The sequence below is a fragment of the Microtus ochrogaster genome, linkage group LG3 (assembly GCF_000317375.1).
Source record: "Microtus ochrogaster isolate Prairie Vole_2 linkage group LG3, MicOch1.0, whole genome shotgun sequence".
NCBI classification, from domain to species: Eukaryota; Metazoa; Chordata; class Mammalia; order Rodentia; family Cricetidae; genus Microtus; species Microtus ochrogaster.
The window spans coordinates 1905951-1916829 of record NC_022029.1 but is presented as its reverse complement, the minus strand read 5'-3'; the positions used below and the strand labels follow the sequence as shown (position 1 = coordinate 1916829).

Genomic DNA, 10879 nt, shown 5'->3' with positions numbered 1-10879 from the left:
CTTGTAGACCAGGCTGGTCTCGAACTCACAGAGATCCGCCTGCCTCTGCTTCCCGAGTGCTGGGATTAAAGGCGTGCGCCACCACCGCCCGGCTACCACCAATTTCTTGATTGGACCAAGTTGTGTCAAGCTTGTTTTATAAACTTTGTGTTCTCCAAAGTACAAGTGGATCACACCATACCTGCCTTTTAAAATGACTTTAGAAGATTTCGAGCAAAATTTCTCCGTGAAGGAGATGGCCCTGAAGCTGAAGAATTGAGACAATAGTTCTCCCCCTTTCTAGGCTTAACTAGACTATACAGTAAGCTGTGTCATTGGAACGTTTTGACATATTTAGGGATATACCTGTGACTTGATCATAGTCACAACAGTGAAAATAGCCATTACCCAAGAAGTTTCCTTGTACCACCTGTGACTTTTTGCCTCTATCTCCCAGGAACCCCTGCTAGTTTTAAAGAGCGTTGTATAATAGGAATCACATAGCAGGTGAGCTTTGTGGGCCAAGGTTGTTCTTTCAGCATCTATCTATATAGCTGTCATTTCTTTTTCTTACTATTTTCTTGAATGGATGCATCGCGGCGTTTGCATTTGTTGATCTGTGGGTGCGAGTTTGGGTTGTTTCCACTTTGGAGCCCTTATCAACAGCGATACCCTCATAAATAATGTCAAAGTTTGTTTTTTACAGACTTCTGTGTGGGTGTGTGCTTCATTTCTCTTGAGTTTAGGAGTGTAGTTATTGAATCATGTATATATCGTGTTCATAATATATATGTTAAATTTTTAAAGTAATTTTGATGTGGCTGACCTTTTTGAATCTCCATTAGCAGTCTTCGGGGGTTCTAGTTTTTCTCATCTTCATCTTCATTTCTTATTGTTGTGCCTTTTTACTTTGCTGGGTGCTCCTGTCACTATGTGGCTCTCGCTTCTTTCAAACCATCTTTTGAGGAGCAGAGATCTTATAATTGTGGTGGAATCCCATCACACTTGTTGATTTCTTCTGCTACAGATCTTTGGGTGTCAGACTCAATTCGTTTGTGTGTAACCCAAAGCACTGAATGTTTTCTCCTAGAAGTTTTGCTCTTTAAGTTTTCCTTTATGTTTATAACCTGTCTAAAATCTGGAAGTGTAATTATAATGATTATCTGGGTCTAAGTTCATCTTTGCCTTCAGATATCCAGATTGTTCCCACACACTTTGTAAGTTGTTGTTAGTGTTTGCTTATCCTAAGACTACATGATGGAAAAAGTGTCTTTGTTGAACTGATAAGGTTTCTATGGGCCAGAGAGCTAAATTGGCGCCCTAAAGCTGCTCAGTGTGGAGTAATTGAGGCCTGTCTTGTGACTTTAATAACTTTTACTTCTACGGATGCCTTAAAGAGCATTTTATTGCTTTTCTTTGTGTCAAAGATAGTTGAGATTTTTGTCTTCTATCTTTATAAATGTGATTTTGTTTCATGGGAGTCTGTGTCAGTTACTCAATGTGCAATGTCATACAAAGATAGTATCATTATAAATGCACTCAAAGAAAAGAATGAAATTCTATGGCAGTTCCAAGTAAATAGATTACTAACAAAAATGACTGGAGTGTGGATTTCATGATGTCTCGAAATTTAGCATGCACTGTTTGTTATTTTTAGCTTGCCCTGTGCCAGCATCTGAATTAGATAGAGCATGGAGAAGCAGGTATGGTCACAGATAGCTAAACAACTATCAGCTACTTGGCTAGGTCCACAAATCTAAGAACAATTTTGAGAGATGTTTTTAATTCCTATTTTATAGTTAAAGAAACTGAAGGTTAAAGAGAGGATAAATAGATGACCTACCATCACAGACTGATGTGGGAGTCCCCTCTGTGTGCTGTCATTACCATTAATGAATAAAAAAACTGCCTTGGCCTGTTGATAGGGTAGAACTTAGCTTAGGTAGGCAGGGAAGACAGAACTGAATGCTGGGAGGAAGAAGGGCAGAGTTGAGAGACGCTATGGATCCCCTGCCAGAGATAGATGTATGGAACTTTGCTGGTAAGTCATGACCTCATGGTGATACACAGATTAATAGAAATGGGTTAAATTAAGATGTAAGAGTTAGCCAATAAGAAGTTAGAGCTAGGACTGTAGAGATGGCTCAGTGGTTAAGAGCATTGCCTCCTCTTTCAAAGGTCCTGAGTTCAATTCCCGGCAACCACATGGTGGCTCACAACTGTCTGTAATGAGGTCTGGTGCCCTCTTCTGGCCTGCAGACATACATGTAGACAGAATATTGTATACATAATAAATAAATAAATATTTAAAAAAAGAAGAAGTTAGAGCTAATGGGCCAAGCAGTGGTTTAATTAATACAATTTCTGTGTGGTTATTTTGGTTCTGGGCAGCCGGGACAAACAAGCGGTTCCTTGCTACAGCAGACGGCTTTGATATCCTCCTGTTACATCACTTCAGTTGTTCCTGAGGCATCTGTATTATTAAGAGAGCTAGAGCTGCACTCATCACCCGAGTAGAATGAGACTCTTTCTGAAAGTTCCACAGTGCGCATCTACCTTCCACTTTGTGCTCAGACTCATCTCAAACCCTTTGGGGGACCTTACAGTGACCCAAAAAGGCTGTTGCGTTCCAAAAAGTCAGAAGTGATGATGTAAACGGATGTTCTTAACAGATAACAGCATGGCTGTTCATCTAATTGTAGGCAGCTTATCCAACTTCCATTATATGTGGTTCGTAGTGGATATTTAAGAGGATGTTTTGAAAAAAAAGGAATGTGCAGACTGTTTGTCCCTAGCTTTCATTCCAGCACGCTTATCTTTGCTCTGCTTTGCTTTTATTAATTTTGTACTCGGTCATCGTCTGTAGACACTGGTCAGACCCTACGACTAGGGTTATCATGCCACAGTTTCTGGCATCCTCTGGGAAATGAGGATCTTCTAGGACTCCAGTAGGCGGGACAACCCCATGCTCTTCAACATACTCAGATTTCAAAACATCTGTATCAGTGCATGAAAGCGAAGCAGCATAAATCCACACTGCTAAAGTTACTTCCACACATTTCTTTGAGAAAAACTTTGTCTATTAGATCTCCTTTAGCTCCTCAAGATTCTGAAAACTGTAGACTTTCCTTAGAAACAAAATAATGAGTAAACACATTTTGAAAAATGTTTTCAAGGTGTTAAGAAGCATCTCCCCAAATATCCCTGAATCCCAGATTAAGATTCCCTGTGAACAATAGCATTGCTTTGATTCAGCTTATTATCCTTTTAATCTTTTATTGCATATTTTGGCTACATAATATATTCATAATTTAGGAATAGCAGAACACACTGCAGAGAGCATTCTCCTTTCTATTTCCTGTCTGCTAGGTACCTAATCCCTCTCTGTGAGCAGTGGCTGTTAATGATTCTAGCCACTGGTTATGTTTATCTTGCAAGTGCTCTTTGCATATTTAATCAAATCTGTGCCTACATACTGTCTCATTTATCCCCTTTGCACAGATATCTGTGCATAATATTTTGTACTTTGCCTTATTTATTTGCTACACTGTAACTTACTCATATCCATAAAGTACTCCCGTTCTCTTCTTATACCATATAGTAGTCCACTGGGTGGAAATACTCTGATGTTGGAGCAAATGATTATGTCCCATCCAAAGGAGCACTATAGGGCTGGAGAGATGGCTCAGTGGTTAAGAGCATTGTCTGCTCTTCGGGAGGTCCTGAGTTCAATTCCCAGCAACCACATGGTGGCTCACAACCATCTGTAATGAGGTCTGGTGCCCTCTTCTGGCCTGCAGACATACAGACAGAATATTGTATACATAATAAATAAATTTTTAAAACAAAAACCAAATCACTGTACCTGCTGATGAGCTTTTTTTGTTTTTGTTTTGTTTTTTCGAGACAGGGTTTCTCTGTGGTTTTGGAGCCTGTCCTGGAACTAGCTCTTGTAGTCCAGGCTGGTCTCGAACTCACAGAGATCCGCCTGGCTCTGCCTCCCGAGTGCTGGGATTAAAGGCGTGCGCCACCACCGCCTGGCTTGCTGATAAGCTTTTAGAACCGGCTAATTTATAAGAATTGTAACTGAATGAGTCCTCTTGTCCTCTGAAAGTTGTTCCTGTGTCCTGATTCAGATCATCACAATGGAGTGATCATGCTTTTAGGTACTTGATTATCTGACAGATAAACTACCTAACCTTTCTCCTTATTTGATTGAGTTTGAACATTTCATCATATATTTATGAATCTTGTGTGTTTTATTTTCTGCTATTGCTTATTCCAATTTCAATGTGTATGTGTGTGTGCTTGCATATGTGTGTTTGTGTGATTTTTTTTTATCTCCCTTGTTTTCTGTGATATATTTGCAATTGTTTTCCCCAGGTTTCACTTTTGTTTCTTCCATTTTGTTTTGGAATTGAGTCTCACTGTGTAGCTGGAGCTGCCCTTGAACCTGTGATGCTGCCTCAACTTCTTAAATGCTGAGATTACGGGATTTTAGACCTGAGCTACTGTGCCTGGTATATTCAGTCTGGTCTTTCTATTTTACCTTTTGATTCCTCTAGGTAGTTTTTGCCCTGCTTATTTTTTTTAATGTATGATTTCTTGATTTTCCAGTTCATATGATTTATTAGGTTACAGATTTTATGTCTAATTAGGAATGCCTTCTCAAATGATGAAGAATTCTGTGTGTTTTCACTGGAATTTTTGCTTTGGTAACCCTTTGGTCCTTGTGGGATTGATCCTGTTAGGAAGTGTGACGGACAGCACTCACCTTGTTGCACAGTGGCTGATTGAAAGCTCACCTCACTGCTCATTTGGTCCGCTTGCAGCTCTGTACAGATGGATCTGGCTGGGGGTGTTGGGTTCTTTCCCCTTCACTTCCATCACTGAATGTTTTATTCTCAGATAGTCTTTGAGTTTCTGTGGCGGGTTTATATTTCTATATCAGAGTAAGTGTCCTTTTTACTTTTCCACATACATCTTAGATCAAGAAAAACCTGTTAGTGGTTTTATTAGGTTTTTTTTTTTCAGTCTAGAAAACCTTGACACTGTTAAGTCTTAGTAACCAAGATCATGGAATCTTCTTTTCTTGTTTTGCATTTGAGGTTTTTATTTTTATCTTTCCTAGGTTTATTCCTAAATCTTTTCTTCCTTCTTTCTTTTTTCTGATGTACTAGGTTCTTGCTCTTCCATTTTCTTTGTAGAGATGAAAGCACAGCTCTTTCTTCCTCTCCTTTATCTTTACGCTTACCTCCATATGGAATTCCTTTACCGTTGGTGGCTTTTAATGATGTCATTTGGAAACAGTGGTCACTATACTACTTCCTTTTTTTATGTTTCAACCTTTCTGTCTTCCATAGTCACCCTGGCCAGCTCCTTCGCCACAGAGTACATCATCAGTAACAGTGGTCTCCGTATGTGTCTTTTTCTGTTCCTGACCTGAGTGGGAATTCCTCCAATGGCTGCACATCCATCGTGATGCTGACTTTATAACCTAAATATGTTTTTCATATATGGGGGCTTTATTATAAGAATAGATGATGAATTTAGTTGTATGCCTTTTTAGTATGTGGGAGTGTGATATATTTATGAGGTTTCATCCATATTCATGAGGGCGATGGTTATTGATGAGCTTTCCAGCTGAGTAGCTCCACCACAGCATGCAGCAGGGAGCTTAGGTGCGATTACCATACGTTCTGTAGCGTATGGAAGCCTCATCACTCATTCAAACTGCCACTCTGGAGTCCAGAGCAATGCTTGACACACGAAAGGTGAGGAGGAAGTATAAAAACTAATATCTAAACGTACTCAGTTGGCAGATTTCAGGTGGATAATTCGTTGCATTTCAGCAAGATTGCTTTTCTTTATAATAAGACTCATCAATCATTTTGTGCATGACATACGCTTCTCATAAACACGTAAACACGCACTTAGGGGTAAAATGCTCATGAGAATTATTCAGACCATACACTAAAACTCTTGTGCCAAATATGCTACAAAGAGGAGTTCTGCTTTTTACCAAGGAGCAAACCAGGTTAGATGCCATGATTCAGGAGGCCACTGCTTCTCTGCGTGAGATGTAATCGCCACACCGTTATCAGACAGGGTGGTGGGGCCATCTGACTGTCTGCGTCGCTGGTGCCTGTTAATGTCTGTAAAAGGGGTTCTTAGGGGAAATCCCACACTGTATGGATGTATGAACCCTTCTAATGCCATCCTGCTTTAAAATGTTGTGAGCCACAGGGCCCTTGGTATTTCATCACACTTCCAGGTGCATTTTAACATGGGTTAATGCTGAGGATTCCTGAAACTAGAAACCACTCAGAAATTTCAGAAGATCTGTCTCCTGAGCTGAGAAACTGTAACATTTATCAAAGGGAATCTGGGAAAGAGAAACAAATTATTCAAGTCTACCCAAATTCCATTTGACAGTGACTTTATTGTTTTTTTTTTTCAATGAATATTTCTTTGGAAAAATTATGTTACCGATTAATTAGCTTTGATAATTATACCCTTGGCCGATATACCTAGGCCCTTGTGTTGGGGTGGGGAAGGGGGACACGACAAATGCCTCTGGGCTCTAGCACCTGCCTGCCTGTACTCTTTCTGAAACGTGGTCTCATTACATTCCCCCAAGCTGCCCTTGAATTCACGTTAGGTGACAGGCTGGTCTTGAACATGTGAATCTCCTGAGAGGAGTTACAGGCCTGGCTGATTCTTGAATTAAGAACATTTGATGACTTAGAACATATATGATAAGAGTAATTTGCGATGATTTATTAATATGATGTTTGAGTATATGTTCATTTGTACCCATATCTTCTATTAAGACTTTCTATTAAGACTCTGGTGGTTTGTGTTTTAGTTTGTACTTTGCACATCTTACCCTTTTGATCATCGTAGTTAAGATTTGAAAATGCTTCTGCAAGTTTGAGAGCACACTGTTCCAATTCTGAAAAACAAAACCCTACGCTTCAGTTTTAAATATATGTGCATGTATATAATATATGCATGTATATTATATATTATATGGATGGATGGGTATATATGTGTGTATAAAATTCATATGAACTTATATAACACATAAAAAATTTGTGTATTCACAAAGGTTCATCAGCTTTCTGCTTTCATGTGATAGTGATATTAAAATTGTGCATTTCTAACATTATAGGGCAAAGCCTTTCAGCTGGTCAGCAGTCTGTTCACAGAGCCTTCTTTAAAGACTCTTTTATTGCAGTGAAACACTGTACCAGGCTGCTAATAAATTAATGTGGATTACTTTTAAATCTTCAATATTTTTATTGTTTTCTTTTACCTGCCAAGCTGCCAAATGGCGTCACTTATCATACCGGAACTTACCAAGACCGGCTAACAAAGCTCCAGGACCATCTTCGCCAGCTTTCTATTCTCTTCAGGAAGTTAAGACTGGTCTACGACAAATGCAACGAGAACTGCGGCGGCATGGACCCCATTCCCGTCGAGGTGCGTGTCCATAGCAGGAGTGCGCATGTCAGAGGTGGAAGGCCAATAGCAGGAGTGCGCATGTCAGAGGTGGAGGAAGGTCAACACATCAGGTTTTTTCTTTCTCCTTTTAGCAATATTCCCCATTTTTAATATTATTTGTTTTGCTTCTGAGAAGAGATAAAATTGTGAGTGTATATGTTTATTTTTCATTAATGATTTTTGTAGCATTTGTTTTCCAGCCTTGTAGTGATATTTTTGTGTTTATGCATTTGTTGGGATTTTAATGACAGTGATTTCTTCTGTTTTTCTTAGAAAAAAATATTTAGTTATCATGGCAGTTTTTAACCATTGCTAAGCAAAGTTGTGTTGGATAGAACTTGATCGAAGTGGTAGTGACTAGAAATCAGAACACAGTTGATCTGGGAATGAAACAGGAAGTAACGAGCTGAAGCCAGCGGCCGGAGATCAGACTTTGAGGAGCCGTAGATGAGAAGTGAGGAGGAAGCGGTGGAGGGGAGGAGGACTCGAATCGAAGGTTGGGGCGCTGACTTCTGCCACCAAATTCTAGAGACCAGAACATATGAACATGATAGAGGAGGGAAAGAGAAAACAGGAGCAGTGCCATTCTGGAGTCTGTCTTCAGACAGTGCTGCAGCAGGAGAGAAGGGTGCTTGTGGATGCAGGTCAGGTATATGTGCCCCAAGAATACGGAACCATTTGCCAAATGGATCCTTCTCTGACCGTTCCTTCATGATAATTTACCATGTCCGCTGCATGCACAAGGGGTTTTCTCCAGTAAGCGTTCACAGGCCACACATAATTAAGAATATTTTTTGCTAGATGTATCACTGCTCTGTACATTTCTTTTTTTTTCCTTTTTCATTAGATTTTTTTTTTTAAAAAAAATACCAATCCAAATTCCCACTTCCTCCCCTCCTGCCATTCTCTCCACACCCTCCTACCCACCTCCCTCTGATCCTAAGAGAGGGCAAGGCTCTGTTCATTTCTTCCTATTAAAAATAGTTCTCATACCTCAAAGAAATTAAGACACATAAAAATTCTTGCAGCCACTGGAGTTCTGAATGTCATGTTGATGGCACTTGCGTCACACATGTCCTCAAAGGTCCGTTCTTGTAGTGTAAAGGAAAGACTATCTTACTTGAACAGACTGAAGGTCTCTGAGGAGACACTGCATCTCACTTGACATGCGTCTTTCTGTGATTTAGCCAGCATCTAGCAATTACGTATTTGCAGACTGAATGAACCAAGTCTAACTTGATATATGACAGCCAGTAGTTTTTTGAGGGGAGGATAAGCTTTGTTATTGTTGATGTTTTCAGTTAAACACAGTGAACTTTATTGGAAAACCAAGGTTTTTTTGTGGTTAATCTTTTTAATTTTTGATTAAATGGATCCTCAGTGAATGCAGTCTTTATAATAGTCTTAATTCACATATCTGGACCCCATTTTGTATTTCTCATGGTCACTTCCAGCAACTTATTCCATATGTGGATGAGGATGGCTCAAAGAATGACGACCGGGCTGGCCCACCTCGTTTTGCTAGTGAAGAGAGACGAGAAATTGCAGAAGTCAATAAAGTGAGTTATAAGTCTGTACATTTTATATTTCGGAGTCCTTGATTAAGACTTAACCCAAAGTCTATATAGTTACATTAGTGAATTGCAGGTTGTTACAGAGAAGAAACATTCAATTTAGGTATTTTAAATTCCCCATTAAAGCAAAACTCTGTATTGTGTGGAAATTTTTTTCAAAGGAATGTGGGGTGGGAGAGAGAGTATGTATCTTCTCTTGACAGGCCAGAGACAGCACGTGTCTGATGACCTCTAGCTTCTCTGTATTGCTTAGGAGTTCTCAGACCTGCATTCTCTGCTTTGCATGCGTGTGTGTGTGTGTGTGTGTGTGTGTGTGTGTGTGTGTGCGCGTGCGCTGGCCAGAGATGTAGGGTGGCCTACCCTATCACGCCTCATCCGGTTTCTTTGAAGCAGGGTCAGTCCTCTGAACCTGGAGCTTGGCGTTTTGGCTAGAGCAGTTCATGGGACCTGCACCTCCACACTGGGGTTAGAGATGTGTGTGGACATACCCTATTTCTATGTGGGTGCTGGGACCTGCACCTCCACACTGGGGTTAGAGATGTGCGTGGAAGCTCCCAGCTTCTATGTGGGTGCTAAGGATCCAAACCAGGATTTCTATTTTTAAATAGCACACACTTTCCCCATGGTGTAATCTCCCTAGCCCCTGTTATAGGTTTTGGATACCAGAGAATGGTGGTGACCAGAAGTCAAAGATAGAAGGGCTTAGGATTTGATTAACTTAAACCAGACCAGACTGATGAATAGAATAAAATTCACTGCTGGAAAAAAAAAAAAATGTCAGTAGACTGGGAGGATATTGAGGTCAAAGGACAACTTTAGGGGATTGGTTCTCTCCATGGTGTGGGTCAGTGATCAGATTAGGTCCTTGGATTTGGCAGCTGGTACCATTACCCACTACCAGCCAGCCTTGAAAATATTTATATACTGGTTCTCCTGGTCTGTTGATATACACATACAGGTATATTTTTATGTGTGTATACATTGGCTTAAATAGTTGCCCTTAGATGATGAATATATAAATCTAATCACATGGTTGCTATACTGAAACAAATATTTCATTGGGTTCATTTGTAAAGGAGTTGTAATATTCATAAATGTGATATATTTGTCTTCCTCACATATGTTATGTTAAAGCACATATTCTTAATGCAAATCCATATTTTCTCTTTTCCCCATCAGTTCATACAGTTCTGAAGTAGTCAGGACTGTGCCTTAATGTGTCAGTCAGTAGCAAATATGAGACAAACAAGCGTAAGCAGAGGAAGCATTTGCTTTGCTTCAAGATGTGGAGCTTTTAGTCTATGGCTGCTGACCCTGATGCTCTGGTGTTTAAAATCTTTTACAAATAAAACCAGTAAACCTTTGTTTTATTATAGCAACCATGTGATTCCATTTATACATTTATAGGTAGCTACTTAGGACATTATTTACACCATATAAATATATACATATAAGTATACACATGTTTGTGGTGAAAGACCATGAGAACTCAGTATATGTAAGTAGTTTTAGCACACGGGACTCTGACAGGTGCTTACCTGAACTGTAGCAGCAGAATATGCAAAATGTGTTTTTACCAATTATGATAGATAATTTTAATTATGAAAATGAATACTTTAAAATAATAGCCGTGTGTGGTTTTAAATCTGAAAGGCAATCATCCCGTTGCCCCAAGTTCTCCCCATCCTACCCTTCTCACTTTTTTCTCCCCATCTCCCCTTACCCCCCTCCCACCCCACTCTTAAGATCCCGATTTTTTGCCTGGCAATCTTGTCTACTTCCCCTACCCAGGAGGATAGCTATATGTTTTTCTTTGGGTT

At 39.8% G+C, this 10879-nt stretch overlaps 1 protein-coding gene across 1 annotated transcript in view; it reads left to right on the top strand.

Annotated features, from left to right (window-relative positions):
• Med30 (mediator complex subunit 30) overlaps positions 1–10879 on the top strand; it is a 17067-nt gene that overhangs the window by 940 nt on the left and 5248 nt on the right. Inside the window, exons 2-3 of the mRNA XM_005360526.2 lie at positions 7306–7464; positions 8940–9044. Coding sequence (XP_005360583.1) covers positions 7306–7464; positions 8940–9044 — 264 coding nt within the window. The remainder of the gene's footprint in view (positions 1–7305; positions 7465–8939; positions 9045–10879) is intronic.